The 23114-nt window shown below is 35.1% G+C and overlaps 1 protein-coding gene across 2 annotated transcripts in view; it reads left to right on the plus strand.

The window, feature by feature from the left end:
* The window catches only part of ZDHHC15 (zinc finger DHHC-type palmitoyltransferase 15), a 135073-nt gene that overhangs the window by 59290 nt on the left and 52669 nt on the right, over positions 1 to 23114 (plus strand). For both annotated transcript variants that reach the window (XM_061136366.1, XM_061136367.1), the window contains 5 exons: positions 8001 to 8095; positions 12400 to 12520; positions 16769 to 16838; positions 18643 to 18675; positions 19381 to 19501. In XM_061136366.1, the coding sequence (XP_060992349.1) occupies positions 8001 to 8095; positions 12400 to 12520; positions 16769 to 16838; positions 18643 to 18675; positions 19381 to 19501 (440 nt within the window). The remainder of the gene's footprint in view (positions 1 to 8000; positions 8096 to 12399; positions 12521 to 16768; positions 16839 to 18642; positions 18676 to 19380; positions 19502 to 23114) is intronic.

Consider the following 23114-nt stretch of genomic DNA (forward strand, 5'->3'; position numbering starts at 1 on the left):
TGCTCTATTCCACCCATCTAAGTTACCACAGAGCACAGAGCTGAGCTCCCTGCCCTATACTGCAGGTTCGCAGTAGCTATTTTACATATGGGAGTGGGTATATGTCAGTCCCAATCTCCCAAGTCTTTTCATCCTCCCTCCCTCCTGTCCCATGTCTACATGTCTGTTCTCTGCTTCTGTGTCTCTATTCCTACTGTTACTTATTTGCTGGGTTTTTTTTTTTTTTTTTTTTTTTTTTGCTGTTTTTGTTGTTCAGTCCCTAGGTCATGTCAACTCTTTGTGACCCCCTGTCCTTCACAATCTCCCAGAGGTTGCTCAAATTCATGTCCGTTGAGTCAGTGATTCCATCCAACCATCTCATCCTCTGCCTCTCTCTTCTTTTGCCTTCAACCTTTCCAAGAATCAAGATCTTTTCCAATGAGTCAGTTCTTTGCATCAGCTGGCCAAAGTATTAGAGCTTCAGCTACAGCATCATTCCTTCCAGTGAATATTCAGGACTGATTTCCTTTAGGATGGACTGGTTGGATCTCCTTGCAGCCCAAGGGACTCTCAAGAGTCCTCCAACACCATGGTTCAAAAGCATCAATTCTGTGGTGCTCAGCTTTCTTTATAGTTCAACTCTCACATCCATACATGACTACTGGAAAATTTTTAATTTAATTCCTACTGGAAATATTTAATTTTTTAATGACCTCAAGGTATTCCATGGTGTTGATATGCTATAATTCATTTAATAATTTCTCAAGGATGAACTTAACAAAACTTTATCTTCTCAATTATAAAAGTAATAGAACCTCATAAAATGAAAACAGTGTAGAAGGGGATAAAGAAGAAAGTAGAAGTCTTTTAGTCACTGCAGAGGTTAAGGATGAAACAAGATCTGATAAATTTTTTTAATTAACTTGTTTTTTATTGAAGGATAATTGCTTTATAGAATTTTGTTGTTTTCTATCAAACATCAACATGAATCAGCCATAGGTATACATATAGCCCCTCCCTTCTGAACCTCCCTCCCATCTCCCTCCCCATTCCACCCCTCCAAGCTGACACAGAGCCACTGTTTCAGTTTCCTGAGCCATACAGCACATTCTCGTTGGCTATCTATTTTACGTATGGTAATGTAAGTTTCCATGTTACTCTTTCCATACATTTCACCCTCTCCTCATGCCCATAAGTCTATTCTCTATGTGTATTTCTCCATTGTTTTCCTGTAAATAAATTCTTCAGTACCATTTTTCTAGATTCCATATATATGCATTAGAATACGATATTTATCTTTGTCTTTCTGACTCACTTCACTCTGTATAACAGGTTCTAGGTTCACCCACCTCATTAGAACTGGCTCAACTGTGTTCCTTTTTATGGCTGAGTAATATTCCATTGTGTATATGTACCACAACTTCTTTATCCATTCATCTGTCAATGGACATCTAGGTTGCTTCCATCTTCTAGCTACTGTAAATAGTGCTGCAGTGAACAATGGGATACATGTGTGTTTTTCAATTTTGGTTTCCTCAGGGTATATGCCTAGGAGTGGGATTCTTGGGTCATATGGTGGTTTTTCTTCCGAGTTTTTTATGGAATCTCCATACCATCTTCCATAGTGGCTGTATCAATTTACATTCCCACCAACAGTGCAAGAGTGTTCCCTTTTCTCCACACTCCCTCCAGCATTTATTGTTTGTAGACTTTTTGATGATGGCCATTCTGACTGGTGTGAGGTGATATCTCATTGTAGCTTTGATTTGCATTTCTTGAATAATGAGTGATGTTGAGCATCTTTTCATGTGTTTGTTAGCCATATGTTTGTTTTCTTTGGACAAATGTCTGTTTAGGTCTTTTCCCCATGTTTTGATTAGGTTGTCTGTTTTTCTGGTATTGAGTTGTATGAGCTCCTTGTATATTTTGGAAATTAATCCTTTGTCAGTTGTTTCATTTGCTATCATTTTCTCGCATTCTGAGGGTTGTCTTTTCACCTTGCTTATATTTTCCTTTGCTGTGCAAAAGCTTTTAAGTTTAATCAGGTCCCAGTTGTTAACTTTTGTTTTTATTTCCATTACTCTAGGAGGTGGGTCATAGAGGATCTTGCTTTGATTTATGTTATAGAGTATTCTGCCTATGTTTTCCTCCAAGAGTTTTATAGTTTCTTGTCTTACATTTAGATCTTTAATCCATTTTGAGTTTATCTCTGTGTTTGGTGATAGGAAATCTTCTAATTTCGTTCTCTTACATGTAGCTGTCCAGTTTTCCCAGCACTATTTATTGAAGAGACTGTCTTTGCCCCATTGTATAGTCTTGCCTCCTTTGTCAAAACTAAGGTACCCATAGGTGCATGGGTTTATTTCTTGGTTTTCTATCTTATTCCATTGGTCTATATTTCTGTTTTTGTGCCCGTACCATACTGTCTTGATGGCCATAGCTTTGCAGTATAATCTGAAGTCAGGAATGTTGATTCCTCCAGCTCCATTCTTCTTTATCAAGACTGCTTTGGCTATTCAGGGTCTTTTGTGTTTCCATATGAGTTGTGAAAGTTTTTGTTCTAGTTCTGTGAAAAATGCCATTGGTAATTTGATGGGGATCACATTGAATCTGTAGATTGCATTTGGTAGTATAGTTATTTTTACAATATTAATTCTTCCTACCCAGGAACATGGAATATCTCTCCATGTGTTTATGACATCCTTGATTTCTTTCATTAGTGTCTTGTACTTTTCTGTGTACAGTTCTTCTGTCCCTTAGGTAGGACCCTTGTCTTTTCCCTGATCTTAGGAGGAATGCTTTCAGTTTTTCACCATTGAGAATAATGTTTGCTGTAGACTTATCATATATGACATTTACTATGTTAAGGTAGGTTCCTTCCTTGCACATTTTCTCAAGAGTTTTCATCATGAATGGGTGCTGAATTTTGTCAAAGGATTTTTCAGCATCTGTTGAGATTATCATATGGTATTTATCTTTCAGTTTGTTGATGCAGTGTATCACATTGATTGATTTTCATATATGGAAGAATCTTTGCATCCCTGGAATAAATCCAACTTGATCATGGTGTATGAGCTTTTTGATGTGTTGCTGGATTCTGTTTGCTAAAATTTTGTTGAGGATTTTTTGCATCTGTGTTCATCAGTGATATTGACCTGTAGTTTTCTTTTTTGTGTTGTCTTTGTCTGGTTTTGGTATCAGGGTGATGGTGGCCTCGTAGAATGAGTTTGGAAATGTTCCTTCCTCTGCAATTTTTTGAAAGAGTTTTAGAAGAATAGGCATTAGCTCTTCTCTAAATGCTTGATAGAATTCTCCTTTGAAGCCATTTGGTCCTGGGCTTTTGGTTTTTGGAAGATTTTTTATCACAGCTTCAATTTCAGTGCTTGTAATTGGGTCATTCATAATTTCTATTTCTTCCTGTTTCAGTCTTGAAAGATTGAACTTTTCTAAGAATCTGTCCATTTTATTGCCATATAGGTGTTCATAATAGTCTCATAATCCTTTGTAGTTCTGCATTGTCTGTAGTAACTTATCATTTCTAATTTTGTTGATTTGATTTTTCTCTCTTTTCTTGATGAGTCTGGCTAAAGGCTTGTCAATTTTGTTTATCTTCTCAAAGAACCAGTTTTAGTTTTATTAATCTTTACTATTGTTTCTTTCATTTCTTTTTCATTTATTTCTACTTGGATCTTTATGATTTCTTTCCGTCTACTAATTTTTGTGGGTTTTTTGTTCTTCTTTTTCCAGTTGTTTTAGGAGTAAAGTTAGGTTGTCTATTCAGTGTTTTTTGTTTTTTTTGTTTCTTGAGGTAGGATTGTATTGCTATAAACTTCCCTCTTAGAACTGCTTTCGTTGCATCCCATGGGTTTTGAGTTGTTGCGTTTTCATTGTCATTTGTTCCTAGAATTTTTTTGATTTTCGTTTTGCTTTCTTCAGTAACCTGTTGGTTCTTTACAAATGTGTCGTATAATCTCCATATGTTTGTGTTTCTTACAGTTTTTTTCTTGCAATTGATATCTAGTCTCATAGCATTGTTGTCAGAGAAGATGCTTGATACAATTTCAATTTTCTTCTATTTACTGAGGTTTGATTTGTGACCCAAGATGTGGTCTATCCTGGAGAATGTTCCATGTGCACTTGAGGAGAAAGTGTATTCTTCTGCATTTGGATGGAATGTCCTGAAGATATCAATGAGATCCATTTCATCTAATGTACCATTTAAGACTTGTGATTCCTTATTAATTTTCTGTTTTGATAATCTGTCCTTTGATGTGAGCAGGGTGTTAAAGTCTCCTAGTATTATTGTGTTACTGTCAGTTTCTCCTTTTATGTCTGTTAGTGTTTGTCTTATGTATTAAGTTGCTCCTATATAGGGTGCATAGATATTTACAATTGTTATGTTTTCCTCTTGGATTGAACCCTTGATCATTATGTAGTGTCCTTCCTTATCTCTTATAATCTTCTTTATTTTAAGGTCTATTTTGTCTGATATGAGGATTGCTATTCCAGCTTTCTTTTGCTTCCCATTTGAATGGAATATATTTACATCCTCACTTTCAGTCTATATGTGTCTTTAGGTCTGAAGTGTGTTTCTTATAAACAGCATATTTATGGGTCTTGTTTTTGTATCCATTCAGCCAATTTGTGTCTTTTGGTTGGAGCATTTAATCCATTTCCATTTAAAGTAGTTATTGATATATATGTTCCTATTGCCATTTTCTTAATTGTTTGGGGTTGATTTTGTAGATCTTTTTTTTCCCCTTTGTATTTCTGGACTATAAAAGTCCCTTTAACATTTGTTGTAAAGCTGGTTTGGTGGTTCTGAGCCCTCTTAACTTTTGCTTGTCTGAAAAGCTTTTTATTTCTCCATCAATGTTGAATGAAATCCTTGCCAGGTACAATAATCTTGGTTGTAGATTTTTTCCCTTTCAGTACTTTAAATATACCCTGCCATTCCCCTATGGCCTACAGAGTTTCTGCTGAAAGATCAGCTGTTAAACATATCGGGTTTCCCTTGTATGTCATTTGTTTCTCCCTTGCTGCTTTTAATATTCTTTCTTTGTGTTTAGTCTTTCGTCATTTGATTAGTATGTGTCTTGTCATGTTTCTCTTTGGATTTATCCTGTATGGGGCTCTTTGTGCCTCTTGGACTTGATTATTTCCTTTTCCATGTTGGGGAAATTATCAAGATTATACAAAATTATCAAAAATTTTCTCATACCCTTTCTTTTTCTCTTCTTTTTCTGGGACCCCTTTTATTCAAATGTTGGTGCGTTTGATATTGTCCCAGAGGTCTCTGAGACTGTCCTCAATTATTTTCATTCTTTTTACTTTCTTCTGCTCTTCAGTAGTTATTTCCACCATTTTTTCTTCCAGCTCACTGATTCTTTCTTTTGCTTTAGGTATTCTGCTATTGATTCCTTCTAGAGTATTTTTAATTTCAGTAATTGTGTTGTTTGTCTCTGAATGTTTATTCTTTAATTCTTCTAGGTCTTTGTTAATCAATTCTTGCATTTTTTCCATTTCGTTTTCAAGATTTTTTTATCATCTTTGCTATCATTATTCTGAATTGTTTTTCAGGGAGTTTGCCTATTTCCCCTTCATTTATTTGGACTTCTATGTTTCTAGTTTGTTCCTTCATCTGTGTAGTGTTTCTCCTTTAATTTTTTTTTAGCATATTGTGTTTGAGGTCTCCTTTTCCCAGGTTTCAAGGTTGAATTCTTTCTTTCTTTTGGTTTCTGCCCTCCTAAGTTTGGTCCAGTGGTTTGTGTAAGCTTCAATTAGGGTGAGATTTGTGCTGAGCTTTTGTTTGTTTGTTTTTCCTCTGATGGGCAAACTGAGTGAGGTGGTTATCCTGTCTGCTGATGATTGCATTTGTTTTTTTTGTTTGTTTGTTTGTTTTGTTTGTTGTTTAGATGAGGCGTCCTGCACAGGGTGCTACTGGTGGTTGGGTGATGCCAGGTCTTGTATTCAGTGGTTTCTTTTGTGTGAGTTCTCACTATTTGACATTCCCTAGGGTTAGTTCATGGGGTCACAAAGAGTCGGACATGACTGAGCGATTAAACTGAACTGAACTGAACTGAGGGTTAGTTCTCTGGTTGTCTATAGTCTAGGAGTCAGTGCTCCCACTCCAAAGACTCAGGGCTTGATCTCTCTCCAAAGACCAGCCTAGGTCCAATCTACCAGGAGGAATTTTACCAGAAATGAAAGATCCTTAACTTGAGTTTCAAATGCCAGTGCACAAGAACACAATGGAAGTCTCTGACTCAGTGGAAACTGTTTCTTGAGGGATTCCCTCCTTTTCTGTTTGGTGGCTTTTCTTTGCAAAGAGGTGTCTTTCAGGGAGGTTCTGATAAATCTTAATCCATGCCATTTTTTAAAAGGAAAATAAGGAAGCTCACTCTCTCCAAGTTGTACTAAGTGGAATGCTCTCCAACTCAAAGCAAGTGAAATAGAAGTAGGATGCAAAACAATGCTATTTGTTTGAAAAAACCCATTGTTTTGGTGCCTTTATGTGCATAAAACCTGATAGGATGCAGAATAAAGTCATGATAGTATGACATCTGTTGCTTCCAGGGAGGGAATCTGGATGTCTGAAGGACAAGGATAGAAGGGAGACTTCACTGTGTACTATTTTCAACCTTTTCAATGTATTACCTTTCAAAATACAATGAAAAAAAATTATTATAACAAAAATTACATATGTGTATTGTGTTTGTACATTGATATTTATATAGACATATGAAAATAGAGGATCTGGAAAGATACATATCAAACACAAAATAAGTATTTTGCTTTAGAAGGGAGAGGGAGGAGGTTGTATATGTGTGTGTGGTGGACATTTGCTTTCTATTGCTTGAATTTGAAATGAGATTTCACAATTACACAAAACAAGCCATTAAAAAGATCTTGTACCATAGGACTGAGAGCACTGTGCCAGCTTTTTTCCATTCTATTATAAATATGTGAGAGAATCGGCCCTATTACCTTGCATTCCCTTGAGTCTTCCTCATAGACTGAAGTAATAAAACTTTATCATACAAGGATTCACAATGAAACAGTAAAATGACATTTAGTCTCAAAATGGCTCTGGAGAATACTGAACTTTCCTGTATCAGAAGAGCTATCTAGGAGGCAAAGAGTATAAAAAGAGATGGGGAGCCACAAATGTCTCAAAAGTACATCTAACATTTCAAAAATGTGTAGTCGCTGGGGCAACTGAAAAGAAAAACTTGTGATTTAGAGTCAGAAGCCCTGTGTTTAAGACCTGGCTACTCTGTATAGTGGAGGCTTCCCAGGTGGCACTCCTGGTAAGAATCCACCTGCCAATCCAAGAGATGTAAGAGACGCTGGTTCAATCCCTGGATCTGGAAGATCCCCTGGAGGAAGGCATGGGAACCCACTCCAGTATTATTGCCTGGAGAATCCCATGGACAGAGGAGCCTGGAGGGCTACAGTCCATAGGGTCGCAAAGAGTCAGACATGACAAATGACTTAGCACACACGCACATTGTATAGTAGCTGTGTGACTTCGGATAATCAACTACCCTGATAGTTGATCAACCATCCTTATTGCTTATCTATTACTTATTACTTATCTCACAAATGTGTTGAAAAAATAAAATTAGATAACATTATGAAAGCACATTGTAAACTCTATAGCACTGTGCAAATACTATCATTATCTTTCAGTATGCATAGTGGCAGAGAGAATGACAATTGGCAACAGGAGCTCCCCCTCACATTATCATAAGGGACATTTCCCCTTTACTCCCAGGATCATGTGGCAACTTTTAAAATATACAACTCCCAGAAAGTCTCTGATTCCAAATTTGGCATTATAAATTGTTTCTGTCACTGTATAGGGAAAAGGTAAAAATTAACCTTTCCTAATAATACTAGAAAATACTTGGTAATAGGAAAACAAAATAGAGATTTTTTGTTGAGCTTTACATCTTTCTGAACTCTTAGAAATGGGTGAAAATATAACATATATGCTGATTTTTTCCCTTAAATTTCAGTTATCTACCTCATATTCTACCATGCCATCTTTGTGTTCTTTACCTGGACCTACTGGAAGTCTATTTTTACACTCCCACAACAGCCAAACCAGAAGGTAAGAATACTGGTTACTTCATAAAGACTAAAGACAGAGGAAAGTAGAAATGCCAATAAGGCAAGAAGAGGGCAAAAAGAGGAGCAAATAACCTTCCATTACAAAAGAGAGATTCAAGGTAATCTTTAAAAAGGACTTGGAGTGATAAATGTAAATTAAAATTAACATAGTCTATTGAAGGAGTTTGTGAAATCACCAGCTATTGATATCTTTAAGACTAGGAAACTACTACCTGCATTGTTGAGATAATGAGCGAAACAAGGAATCACTTGGATTCTGAGGACTCATCTAGTAGAATTCTATGAAACTGTAATAATTTAGAACTCAGTGAGACAATGAGAAAAATTACAATAGTTAAATTGATCATTTTCAAATTGTATTCCCTTGAATGAAAGTGTTTCATGCAATATTTGGGAGGGTACATGAAAAATTTCTAATCATATCAGGTACTTATAACATGTGATTACTGTAACACAGATTAGTTTCTAAAGTAGGAAATAAAACAATGGAAGAAATTTCAACAGCCTCCCAAAATTAGGAAAAGTACTGATTTTAGTTTTCCCACTTATGGAATAAAAATTGTACACATACAAAATAAAATTAAACACAGAGAAAGACAAATATCATATGATATCTCATATGTGGAATCTAAGTTTTTTAAATGATGCCAAAGAACTTATTTACAAAACAGAAGCAAGCTTACAGATATCAAAAACAAACTTATGGTTGCCAAAGGGGAAACATTGTGGGGATGGATAAATCAGGAGCTTGGGATGAACATACACACATGACTACATACAAGGTAGATAACCAGCAAGGACCTACTGTATAGCACAGGGAACTGTATTCAATATTCTATGATAACCTGTATGCCTGTATAAGAAAAGAATCTAAAAAAGAGTATATATATACATATATATATATATATGTATATATATATATACATAACTGAATCACATTGCTGTATGCCAGAAATTAATACAACATTGTAGATGAATTCCGTTCCAATAAATTTTTATAAAACACAAAGTAAGGTAGCAATGCAAGAATTGAGAAACATGAGAAATTACATGTATAGAAAGTAGAAAATGGCAAAAAGTTCTTATGAGTAATGATTTGAAATATTTAATTAAAAGGCAGATATTTGCATAATAGATAAACATTATTATCTATCTTTATGCTGTCTATAAGTGGCTCACTTTAGAACCAAAGATGTAAATAGGTTGAAAGTGAAAGGAAGAAAAAAGGAGAAAGATTTGACTGAGTGATGTCAGAAAGATGGCAGAGTAGAAGATACCAGCCTCTATCCACCCCCCACAAAAAACAACTGACAGCTATACATAAATGAAAATATCCCTTGGAGGGCTCGTGTCTAATTTAAGAACCTGAAGCAACACAGTGGAACAAAAATGGAGAATAACCACACAGAAAAGATTGCTGGGGAAATCAGCATGGATGATGATAATCAGCATGAATTGAGCTAATCACTGCAAATGTCTAACATTTAAGGCCACATGTTCATCATTTTTAATTGGTAAAAAGAAAAAGTGAATATTTTGGCATATGTTTAGCTCAGGTAGATAATGCCAAGGTTTCCCAAAGTGGTTGCATAAATCTACACTCCCATATAAAAAAGGTGAATCATTTGGGCCTATTTGATAGCCATAATATTAATTTCTCTAAAACCAAATACGTCCTGATTTATCACCAATTGTCCTACTTAAAACACATTTTCTGGCTCACTGCATTCTAATCATTAAAAACACTTGGTTAGTGCCAGAAATAGGACATCCAGGCATGACATCTTACTCCAAACCAAAGCCCACTTGTATAACCACAAGGTTTCATCACATACAAGCTGTAACAATATTGTCTCTGCTTTTCAAGCTGGAACAGTATAAGACAACAAAGTCACAGTCCCAGGAACATCCCTGAACTTAAAGAGCTTCCCCAAGGTGCTACTTTTAATTATCCACATTAGCAAGAATTGTTTAAAACTTTATACTTTTAAATCAACTATACTTCAATAAAAAGGTAAAAATAACTTAAAAAATAAAGCTTTACACTTTCCAATTATATTTTTCTTATAAGAAAACAATTGCCACTTGTTTTTATATTAAATTTGCATTATTTAGTTAACATTTTATAATATTGATCTATAGACTTCTGGCTGCAAAATTTCTTAGTGTGTGTGTCTGTACAGTTTATCACAGAATCCTTGGCTACCTGGGCCTCCACCTGTTAAATGCCTATAGTGCACTATATTTATTGTGATAGCCAAAAATTCCCCTACACATTTCCACATACTTGTAGGCAGTCAGTCTACTTTAGAATAACATGATACCATAAGGATGCACCACAGGTATGGTTCTTAAAATGGTGTTTGACTTTATACATTTCTAGTTTTTAAAGTTAGATACATTAAATTATCTTAAATATTTTATTAATTTATTTGTTTTACTATTTCATTGATGTATAAATACATACTCGTTTCCAAGAACTAAGCTGTAAAGTGTATGATTTCATAAATTTTACCTATAATTACACCCATATAATCACTATCCATGTTAAGATTTTGAATATTTCTAACACCTCAGAAATCTCCTTCATACCCTTTCCAAATCAATTTCCTCTCAGAGGTAACCACCATGGATTAATTTTGCCTATTCTTGAACCTCACACAAAAAAAGAATCATAGTATATACTGTTGTGTGTAAGCCTTTCACTCAGTGTAATGTTTTCCAGATTCATTCATACTGATGCATGTTTCAGTTGTTCATTCCCTTTTACTGCTATTAGTTAATCTCTTTTATCACAATTGATTTATCAATTCACCAATTAAGGGACACTTGTTACCATTTTTTCTGTTATGAATAAAGTTGCTATGAATAATCTTATACCTGTCTTTTGGAATACACACAAACATGTAAACACACACACACACTCATTTCTCTTAGGTATATAACTGGGAATGGAATTGCTGAGTTATAGAGCTGGCATATATTTAGCCTACATAGATAATGTTAAACAGTTTTCCAAAGTGGTTGCATAACTCTACAGTCCCACCAAGATTTTCTGTTCCTCAAAATGCACCATAAAGGAAGTAAAGGGGAAAGCCACAGACTTTTAGAAAATATTCAACAAAGGACTAGGATCCAAAATATATAAATTACTCAAATCATTACAATACAAATCAATAATTAAAAAAGACACGTAACCCAATTGCTTTTAATGGACAAAAGGTTTGAATAGGCATTTCACAGGTAGATACCCAAATGGGCAATAAATTCAAAACGGTGCTGAATGTCATTAGTAGTCAAAAGAGTGCAGAATAAGATCACAGTAACATAACTACTACATGCTATCTAGAATAGTTAAAAGTTTAGATATTGGCAATATCAAATATTTGAATAATTTAAGAAATTTTACTTGTAAAAGAGACATTTAGTTACTTGTTATTTATTACCTAGCACTCTTACACCATTCATGTGAAGTATTATTTCATCTATTTTACAGATGAAGAAACTTAGGTTGAGAGTGTCTGATTTTCCAAAGTGATTTTTGAACTATTAAATGGCAGAGATGAAGTTGAAACCCAGAAAATCTGATTACAGGTCTTTTTCTTTTTCACCTCTGCTATCGTTTGGCCCAAACAGAAGAAAACTTACGGGTCTGTATTACTTTGGAAAATCATTGCCCCCTGCTTTTTTGGCAAGATTAGCAAAGTGTGGCACAAACGTGGCAACAAGCTCCATACCAGACTAAAAACTTCTGAAATAGTGAAAATATCCGATTATCTATTCATTTGCAAAATTAGAATACACAAAGTTGCAAGTAGTCTCATCCAACTTCTCCAAGAGGACACCTATGAAGAATACTCACAACTTAATAAAAAGCATAGCTTATCATCAACAGGATCCTGGCAGCAAGGTATCACTTATTAACATGCAGCATCATATTATGGTATAGTGGAGTGGAAATGGCATAAGTCTTGGTGAATTGGTTTGGGTCTTAGTTTTGCTGCTTTTACTAGTTGAGTTGAGTATAACCATAGACAAGGTACTTAGATTTTATTTTCTTAGGTTATAAAACAATATTACCTATCACATAGAGTTATGAATATTGAGATAAAAGCCAGATAAGATAAATGAGATAATTACCCAGAGAAAGTTATAAGCCAAATTGGTACCTGAATATCAAAGGGTAGGTAACAATTATTTTCATCTAAATAGATGTTGTTGTTGTCTTTAATCTTTTCTGTGAACCTTGGAAAGTAAAGTCTTGCCTCTCACTTTTCCTTGCAGTTCCACTTGTCCTATACAGACAAGGAGCGCTATGAAAATGAAGAGAGACCTGAGGTCCAGAAGCAGATGCTTGTTGATATGGCCAAGAAGCTACCAGTTTACACAAGAACTGGGAGTGGAGGTCAGTTCATCCAAAGTCATTTAGGGAGGCAGATCTACAAGGATCTCAGAAAGACTGAGTCATAAATATCCTCAGTCTAGCCCACTTTTCCCTCCTTTCTTCTGAGAAACACCATGGAGTTTTTTCTCAACGTAGTATAAAAAATGTCAAACATTTATGGAATAATTACCTTATAAACATCTGTATACCCACCACTTGAGTCCACCACTAACATTTAACTATATTGCTTTATCATGAATCTGTCTACAAATCCATTCCTCTATCCATCATCCATCAGGCCGTCTTTTTAATTTTTTTTTTATTGAAGTATAGTTGATTTACAATTTTGTGTTAGTTTCTGATGTATAGCAAAGTGATTCAGTTAAACATACATAAATGTATATATATTCTTTTTCATATTCTTTTCCATTACAGTTTATTACAGGATACTAAATACAGTTCCCTGTGCTATACAGTAGGTCCTTATTGTTTATTTTATATATAGTAGTTTGTATCTGCTAATCCCAAACCCCTAATTTATCTATCCCCCACAACCTTTCCCTTTGGTAGTCATAAATTTGTTTCCTATGACTGTGAGTCTGTTTCTGTTTTGTAAATAAATTCATTTGTATTGTATTGCAGATTCTACACGTGTGATATCATATGATATTTGTCTTTGTCTGACTTCATTTAGTATGATCATCTCTAGGTCCATCCATGTTGCTGCAAATGGCATTATTTCATTCCTTTTTATGTCTGAGTAGTATTCCATTGTGTGCCACAAGTTCTTTGTTCATTCGTCTATTGATGGACATTTAGGTTGCTTCCATGTCTTGGCTATTGTAAATAGTACTGCAATGAACGTTGGGGTATATGTATCGTTTTGAGGTACGATTTTCTCCAGATATGTGCCCAGGAGTGGGATTGATGGGTCATATGGTAGTTCTATTTTTAGTTTCTTAAGAAACCTCCATACTGCTCTCCATAGTGGCCATACCAATTTACATTCTCACCAACAGAGTAGGTGGGCTCCCTTTTCTTCATATGCATCCTCTCCAGCATTTGTTATTTGTAGACTTTTAAATGATGGCAAGCCATCTTATTTTTTTAATATTTACTTATGGCTATTCTGGGTCTTCATTCCTGCATGCAGGCTTTCTCTAGTTGCAGTGAGTGGGAGCCCCTCTTTCTTGCAATGCATGGGCTTCTTATTGCAGTGCCTTCTCTTGTTGAGGAGTGCAAGCTTCAGTAGTAGTGGCGCATGGGCTTAGTTGCTCTTCATCATGTGGGATCTTCCTGGACCAAACCCATGTCCCCTGCATTGGCAGGTGTATTCTTAACCACTGGACCACCACAAAAGTCCCATCTTATTTTTTGATGCATTCCAAAGTACCCAAGATCCACCTAAATATTTTATTATTCTTTTTTGGATGAAATTTACATACAACAAACATGCACAGATCTTAAGTGTACCATTTAGTGTTTTGACAAATGTATACACCTGTGTAACCAAAACCTCTGTAAACATTACCACACCACAGAAAGTTCTCTCATGCTCCTTCCCAATCAGTCCCACCACCACCACCAAAGACAACCACTATTCTAAGAGTTTTCTACCATTGATTAGTTCTACCTTCTCTAGAATTTCGTATAAATGGAATTATACAGTATGTACTGTTGTATCTGGCTTCTTTTATTCAGCATAATGTTCTTGAGATTCATTCACATTCTTGTGTATTTCATTCCTTTTATTGCTGAGTAGTATTTCATTGTATGAATATCATAATTTGTTTATCCATTTACCAGTTGATGCTTTTTTGGATTGTTTCCAGTACTCAGCTATTATGAGTAAATCTGCTATGAAAATTCTTGTACAAGTGTTTGTGCAGAGATATGTCTTCATTTTTCCTTGGTGATATTCACTATGGAGTCTTATTGTTAGTTTTCTTCTGCATGAGTGGAACAATACTAGCTGAATAATTCACCTTTTAAAATTTGAAAACTAAGGCTTTTTGCTCTATGTCTGTATTGCTATTTCTGCTTTACAAATAAGATCATCTATACTATTTTTCAAGATTCCAAATATATAAAATAGCTAGTGAGAACATTAAAAAGTCTTACTTATTTCTCCCTATGTGACATTCAGCAATTGACCTTTCTGAGTCCCCAGTTTCTTCCCCTATTAAATGAGGTTAATACTTCCTGTATCCAAAAGTTACTTTGATGATTAAATGACAAGAATAAATAAATAAATAAAGGTCCTAAAAAGGGAAAAGAAAACCAAGGTGTTTTTTTGGCAAGTAATTCTAATGTTTTAGAATTAATAAGGAAGATCATGTTTCAGGATTTGAGAAGTATACTGTTAGATGTTTATGTTCATCTATTTATCATTTACTTGTTCAACAAATATTTATTAAGATCCCATATGACAATTGGGGATGTTTCAATATAATCTAGATATTAGATGATATTAAAGATTTATTGTTTATTTTGTTAGAGGATTAGTGCATGCTGGTTTTTAAAAAGTCTTCATGCATACTGAAATATGGTGAAAAGGAAACAGCCAGGAAATTATCTATATAATTCCAAACAGTAGTAAGCAGAATGGTGTAGTAGAGAATAGATTAAAAACTAGAGTTACATGGGATGAATTGGACCCAGAGATGTCTTCTTTCTGATCTCATATGTCTTTTAAAACTTTGTATTTTTTACTAATTTTTAACAATTTGAATATTTCTTCATGAAAATCCACATTTCTGACTTCTTTTGAAAACTCAGACACTGGCAACATTCGATCTGTATTTCCCAATGGCAAAAATTAGCTAGAGCCAAGTGGTAGTGCCTCTTTAGACAAGGCATGAATTCTCAGGTTCTTCACTAATCACTGTTCCCTCAACTGTTGAAGCATTTGTTCACATCCCTGATACACAGTAATAGAGAGGGCTTCTCTTAGGCAATGTCATATGATCTGGGACTCAAATAAGAAAAAATTACTTGCAGAAATTCCCTGGTGGTCCAGAGTTAGGACTCAGTGCTTTTACTTGCTGGGGCCAGGCTGAGTCCCTGGTTTGGGAACTAAGAGCCTGCAAGCCACACAGTGTGGCCAAAAAACAGGGGGACTTGCCATGCTAAGAGTGTTGGAAATCCACTGAAGGTTTTTAGTGGTGAGTGATAAGATCTGATTTAGATTTTGACAAATCATGTGGCTATTCTGTAAAGAATGTATTGTGAAGGGGCAAGAATGAAAGCAAAGTGAATAATTAGGAATTATTTCAGTCTTCTAAATTAGAAGTGATAGTGGCTTAAACTGGATAGTGGCATTTGACCATATTTTTTAAAACATGCTGAAGGACCTAAACATGCATGTCCCTTGTAGAATGAACACAGAAACTCTACTGAATTAATAGTCCATTATGTTGAATCAGTTATGTGTGCTTAAGGTACACTTTAGATGGAATTTTTATATTAGCTCAAATTATTCATAATTTTGTTAAACTTAATAGTCATATTAAACAGGCATACTCTATCAATGAACACAGAGAAAGTTAGAAGGAAAGGAAAATGTCTTTTATCTAAGGAAATAAAGAAAAGAAGGAAGAAGGTAGAGAGGGAAGGAGAAATATTATTTATATCATATTTACAAAGTGAAGAGAATCCTGAACTAAAGGGTCATAAAAACTCTACAAGTCATAGCCCTGCCATTGCTACTTGCTTACTATGTGACTTTGTGTAAGTCACTTGATATGGCTCAGGTCTTTATTTTCTTTATCTGCAGAATGGTCAATTGAACTAACTGTTCTAGAATGTCTCTTCTATTATTCAAATTCTTATTCTAAGAACCACCCTCTTTACTATACCTTAGGAGTTTTATCCTCCTCATACAGTGCAACCTCTGGAGACAGGAGATAAATGATGAATTCTGTTTTCAGATAGGAAACTTGGAGTAAACAGAGGGTAAATGATTTCCCCAAAATAACTCAAGTAATTGACAGTATAGTTTGTTTCATAATACAGGATTTTATGATCAGATATCCAGATATGAAAACTTTTCCCCTTACACTCATCCTCCAAAAGGTGCTTTTACGATTTATCCAACAGGGAAAAAATACATACCACAATTCTCTTATGTGATCTTTTGCTTGTTTACTTGAAGTGAGGTGAGTTTGGGTACCTGTAATCAGTGTATAACAAGTCATCTAGATAGGTTAGTAAGATATTCGGTGTCTTATTGATCCCTAACCAATGCTAACTACCTTATTTTTCCTATAGCTGTAAGATTCTGTGACCGGTGCCATTTGATCAAGCCAGATCGCTGCCACCACTGTTCTGTCTGTGCCATGTAAGTGACAGCCATAATTCCCCTGGGCTGAGCTTGGCCACTGATGGTTGCCTTGACAACCAAGTGACTTATTCGAATGTGTTGATCCTAAAGAGCATTTCCTTTCAATCATGATGAGTACATGCCAAATACCCTAATAGAGATGATGATGATTCAAACTATTCTAAAGATAAGAAAGAGAACTCAAACCACATTTTTATTTTTAATTTTTTTAATTTTTTTATTAGTTGGAGGCTAATTACTTCACAACATTTCAGTGGGTTTTGTCATACATTGATATAAAAATAAACATTTTATTTGAGAACAGTTTTAGATTTATAGAATTATTGTAAACATAGTTTTCATATATCCTGCACCATTTTCCCTATTATTATCTTGTGTTAATATGGTACATTTGTGAAAATTAATGAACCAACATTAGTTTTTTTTAATTTTTAACCAAAGTCCATACACTATTTAGATTTACTCAGTTTTTCTCTAACATCCTTCTTCTGTTCTAGGATACCATTTAATTGTCATGTCTTCATAGGCTCCTCTTAGCTGTGACAGTTTCTCAGACTTTACTTATTTTTGATAACCTTGACAGTTTTTAGAATTGTCAGATATTTTGTAGAATACTCTAAGGATTTGTCTGATATTTTTCTCATGATTAGATTTGAGTAATGTCTTTTGGGAAAGGAAGACGAGAGGTTAAGAGTTATTTTCATTGAATCATATCAAGGGTAAATACTATAGACATAACTTATCACTGCAGTGCTAATCATCTGACTGAAGAATGTTTGTCAGATTTCTCCACTGTAAAGCTACTCTTCCTCCACCCTGTCTTCCATACTGTACTCTGTAGAAGGAAGTTTTGGTGTGCAGCCAACACTAAAGGAATGTTATTGTCCCCCCACTCCCCGCCCTGAAGGCCCAATATCTACAAAAATTATTTGGAATTCCTCTACATGGGAGATTTGTCTCTTCTCCCTCATTTATTTATTCAATCATTTACTTATATGTGAAAGTTCCTGAGTCGTGTTCAACTCTTTGTGACCCCATGGACTGTACAATTCATGGAATTCTCCAGGCCAGAATACTGGAGTGGGTAGCCTTTCCCTTCTCCAGGGGATCTTCCCAACCCAGGGATCGAAGCCAGGTCTCCCGCATTGCAGGCAGATTTTTTACCAGTTGAGCTACAAGGGAAGCCAAGAATATTGGAGTGGGTAGCCTATCCTTTCTCCAGCAGATCTTCCCAACCCAGAAATCGAATCGGGGTCTCCTGCATTGCAGGTGGATTCTTTACCATCTGAGCCATCAGGGAAGCCCATGTGGACATGGATAATAATTTTATCTTTGGGGTTATAAGTCAATGCTACTTAATTTTATTACTCAAATTCCTCCAGCTTTGTAAAATCCCAGTTTTATGCTGATAAATATAATCTTCATGTCCTTCTTAAGTGCTTGTTTCATCCATGTTTCTCTTAACCTTGATTCAAGCATAGGCTGTGGTCATGTTTTATTTTTTACTTTTATTCAACTAAGTAAGTAAAGTGAGGGGAGATATTTTGGACCTATTCTTTGTGTCAATATCCTAGAGTTCCCAATGGCTTTTAAAGGTTGAATTGTAGGCATGTAACTTGCTGCCAACAAGATCCTAAATTTTAGTGATTGGCTTATCCTAGGAACAACTGAGGACACAATAGTTTTGGAGAAGCTATAGTGTAAATCTAGGAATGAGTGTACTGGTACCATGTAAAAATACTGCTGGATAACTTGAATTCAATTCTGAAATTTATCACACTGTATTTTGTTCCTTTTGTAGGTGTGTTTTAAAAATGGACCATCATTGCCCATGGTATGTCCTTTTGATTCATTTCTCTCATCTAATAGGGTCAAAGTTGCTCAATATGCCTACTTTCCTAAGCATAGTTGTAAAATGCCTGTTTCTGCTACCATAATTCATTGGGCTTTGTATTTATGTAGGTAACAGGGAAGGCATAACATTTTAAAGCAAGAATAAATATACCACCAATGGTGTGACAATGAATTCCTGATGTCACAGAACTAATGGTCTCTTGTCCATTAGCTATAATAATGAAAGAGAGCACAAATAGTTCTCTTTGACATTACACAGTTCAGTTCTGTTTTTAGCATTTTGATGTTTGAAATACTCTAGATTGTTAATGTAAGCAATTCTTTTCTAAATTTTGTATGTCTGACCCAAAGAACCAGTATGAAACCATGATAAAGAGAATATACCATACTATAATAAGTATAGTTGCTGAGATTCTAATAGGTTTTCAGAATCCAAGATCAAGGTTTGCTTGGATGTGTCAGAAACCTATTATATAGGCCAGGTGTTTCTGTGTCTATAAATAAAAGGAAAAACAAGTGAGACATGAACTTATTTTTCCAATCTGTTCCTATTAAGGGACTTCAATTCCTGTTTTTGTACAGCAGAAAATGAAGCAGCAGGGGTAACATATTTCACTGTCTCTCAGTGTGTTCTAAATCAGTGGATCCTGATTTCAAATGTTTTTCTTTTTTTCCCTTTTTTTAGGGTTAATAACTGCATTGGATTTTCCAACTATAAATTCTTCCTTCAATTCTTAGCTTATTCTGTGCTCTATTGCCTGTACATTGCTACAACGGTCTTCAGCTATTTCATCAAATACTGGAGAGTAAGTTAAATAATCCAGAAGGGTCCCCCTTTCTGGTCCCCCCCCCCCATCCCTTGTTCAAATTACTTTTTTTTTTTACATTTTTAGTAGTTAATACTGAATTAATCAGAAAGGAAGAAACAGTAAACGAGTCTCCCATGTTAAATATTCTGAGATTTAGGAGGCTATTATTTAGATGTCAGTTAAACAGTTTACTATTACATATGAGAACCTTGTTGGGCCTCCAGGAACCTAATCTCTTTACTCTTACTGAGTCTTTACAATGTATTTATCTAATCAAGTTTTAAAAATCCACTTCTTACAATTTTAGGTTTGAAAAATGTTGAAACTAATTCTAAATCCCTAGTTTCCTGAGACAAAGGCTGACGAAGTACTCCCTCATTGCCAGAAAATACTTTCTAATTCCCTGTTCAAAGAAGATTTAATTCCTGTTGGATTCCTACTCCTATTGGAAAGATTCATTAACTCATCTTCACAAAAGACCAAATGAAAAGGAAGAAACACATGAGACATGAACTTGTTTTTCCAGTCTCTCCTTATTAAGTAACTTATTTGAACGTTGACAAACTCTGGGTTGGCTTTTAGAATAACTGAGTCCTCATACTGGCTCTGCTACCTGCTTCACTGGCTCTTTGCCAAGATCAAATGAAACAGATGTTGAAAGTACTTTACCTTTCAAAACATGATTCCAATAATTATAATGAAATATTTTTTTAAAAAATCCTTTCACGTTTCTTCTGCTTGAAGATATCAGTTATATTCTACCTATTCCCAAAAGAATTGAAGGCAGATTTTCAGTTTGTATATGTTTACAGGATCTGGCAGCAGTATAGTAAAATATATATATTTTAAATTTCATGCCAAAGAACTCCAGAATATGTCTTTCCCACAACTACAATTATTAAGACATAACCTTACATGATGAGGGCTTTCCAAAGTGAACTGGTATAGCAAAAAACAGTTGTGGGCAGAGCTACTAGTTATTACTTTAGGAATTGAACAAGAGCCTGTATAACAGGAATATCTCACCTCAAGGGGAGAGGTAAAGCAAGTGACTAGAATCTAGGTTATAAAAAAACTGGAGGAAAAGGGAGAAAGACAAGGCAGTAGGAACCTAAATAGCTGAGAATATATAAATTATTAATTAGTACTTTCTTCTGTACTAGTGTAGAAAATTACAGAGGTATGGACTTTCCATTCTCACCTCAACTTGCTTAATCAACTCCCATATCTAATAACTTTAAGAATCAGTCATTATATAATGCATATCAAAATCTTCAACTCAGGGATATAAAAGTATAAGCAGAAGTGAAGTTTTCTCACAAATTTTCCCCAAATACAAAATGCTTCATCATCCTTATGTCTCTTTGGCTGCTTTCCACATCACAGGATCTCTTATCTATTGCCCAGGTTTCCATTGCCTGTTTGGCATTCTCTTCACATACTGAACTACCACCTTGACCATAAAGAAAATCTCTTGCATTCAATTCAGCAGGGAAAGTATCAGCCTTGGTCTTCACTACAGACTTTACTTGGTCCTTGATACAGTAAGCTACTGTTAAAGAACTAGTTGTATTTCATACATTTGCCTTGGGTCCTCCTACCAAGCAAGTAATCAAATACCATAATGCTAGCCCAGTGCAGTATGCTTCTTTTACTCTTAAAAGATAATATCTGGATATGAATTAATCTCCAGAAATGTGCCAGTATTCACAAGCCCTATCAGAGGTAAACATAGCCTTCTCCTTTTCCTATTCCTTCATTTTTTCTCTCTGCAATAGACTAGCTCATACCTGACAGATGAGAGGCAAGAGGAAACATGCCCTGGCTTGCCCTCATCATGAAAAGGGCATTGACAGTTCAGAGAAATGCTTCTTTGCAGCCTCTCTAGCCAGAGAGCACTTTGGTGTGGTTTAAAGATGGCTTTCTCAGTTTAAATTGAGTCTTCCCCTAAAATGAAAAGTAAACGGTGCCATGTATTTTAAAAGCCATGTATCAAGGAGATTAGCTGTGTTCCTAAGAACAGCAACCTCCATTTGTATGGTACTTTACCATTTTCAAAGCACTTTCATATCTATTATCTCATCTTATCCTCACCACAACCTTGTGAACTAGGTAGAGAAGGAAGTATTAGTCTCATTTAAATATTATAAACTGAGGGTCATAGTAGCTAAGTGACTTGTTCAGGATCACCCAGCTTCTAAGTTTCAAAGAGAGAACTTGAACTGACTCTCAGCCCAGTAATCTTAAACACTGTACCATGTCTTATTGCCCATTGTGGTCCTGCTATAAAGTTCTACCTCCTTTGGAATACATAATTCAGAAGACCATCAGATTGTGGTTCTCCTCTCAATGTTAACTTAAAAAATAGCTCCTTTGATAGCAAATTGATATTTGCTTTATGAAAAAGTAATAATACACACCTCTCACAAGGGGCCAAGAATCTCCTCATAGAGACTAAGAATTCTTTTAGAACTGAGATGATAGTATTATTCTACCTGTATTCCCCTGAACTGCTTCTGGTGGTTATTGCTTTGAGTAATTTAGCTTGGTTATCTCCTGAGAAGGTAATTTTGAACATAGGGTCACTTTCTTCTAACAAAAAAGCTAAATATCTAAGGAGTTTATCAAAGGACAACACAGTAGATATGCTTTGGCAGACAGAAGAGATTTCTGTAGGAGCAATTCAGGGAGGAAAGACTTTCAGCTCGGCTACTCAGAGTGTAAACTGACTTTATATCAGTCCCTGCTACCCAGCCATTTGCTATTGTCCATTTAAACATGAAAGATAAGTAAAATAAATGTGAGCTTTAAAACATAAAAAAGTAGACATTTTGAAAACAAAAGTCCAGCTAGTCAAAAACCACCACAAATTCTTTCCTACAAATTCGAAATGAATGAAAGAAAAATCGATTAAATTCAATTTGAATGGTTAAGCCAAGATTTTGTAGAGGGATCATTTCAAAAGGGAGCTTCACATAAAAGTTCCTGAAGGTCAAAGTTCTTGCTGTTGCAATATCCTGGACTACTCTTCCCCCAGGCAAATTTCACCTAGACCACCCCTCAGCTGTAAGCATCTGCCTAGTTTACTTCCTTTTATCTTCATCCTTCAAACACATACTCTCTAGAAGACTCCTAATATTTCCTTAAACCAAAATAAATATATATATATATCTCTTCAAAGAGAAGAAAAAAACTGTACTATCTGAATTTACCAACTGCTTCTAAGTCTTAATTTTCTCTTTCCAAACTGTAGTAGAACTAGATCCTAATATCAAGGTCCACTTTAACCACCTTTATTACTTAAGAGCATTTGGAAATATTTCAAAGCAATCCATCATACCAAAACAATGATCAGCACAGGAAAGGGGGAAATAAAGAAAAGTCATTCTCCCAACTGCTTACTCCAAAATTGAAAATGTTTTCTAAGAGTCTCTTCAGAAGACAAAATGTTACATTCTTTGCATGCTATAGAACTTTAGAACATTCATTCTAATAGGGCTACATTAAAAAAAAAAAAAACTGTTGCCATATGGAAAATAAGATGTCTCAACTAACTATGAAAATCTTTAGCTACCTACTTCTACAATTGCCTGTCAAATCTTGCTTGATT

Source organism: Dama dama, chromosome X (genome assembly GCF_033118175.1).
Source record: "Dama dama isolate Ldn47 chromosome X, ASM3311817v1, whole genome shotgun sequence".
In the NCBI taxonomy this organism is placed as follows: Eukaryota; Metazoa; Chordata; class Mammalia; order Artiodactyla; family Cervidae; genus Dama; species Dama dama.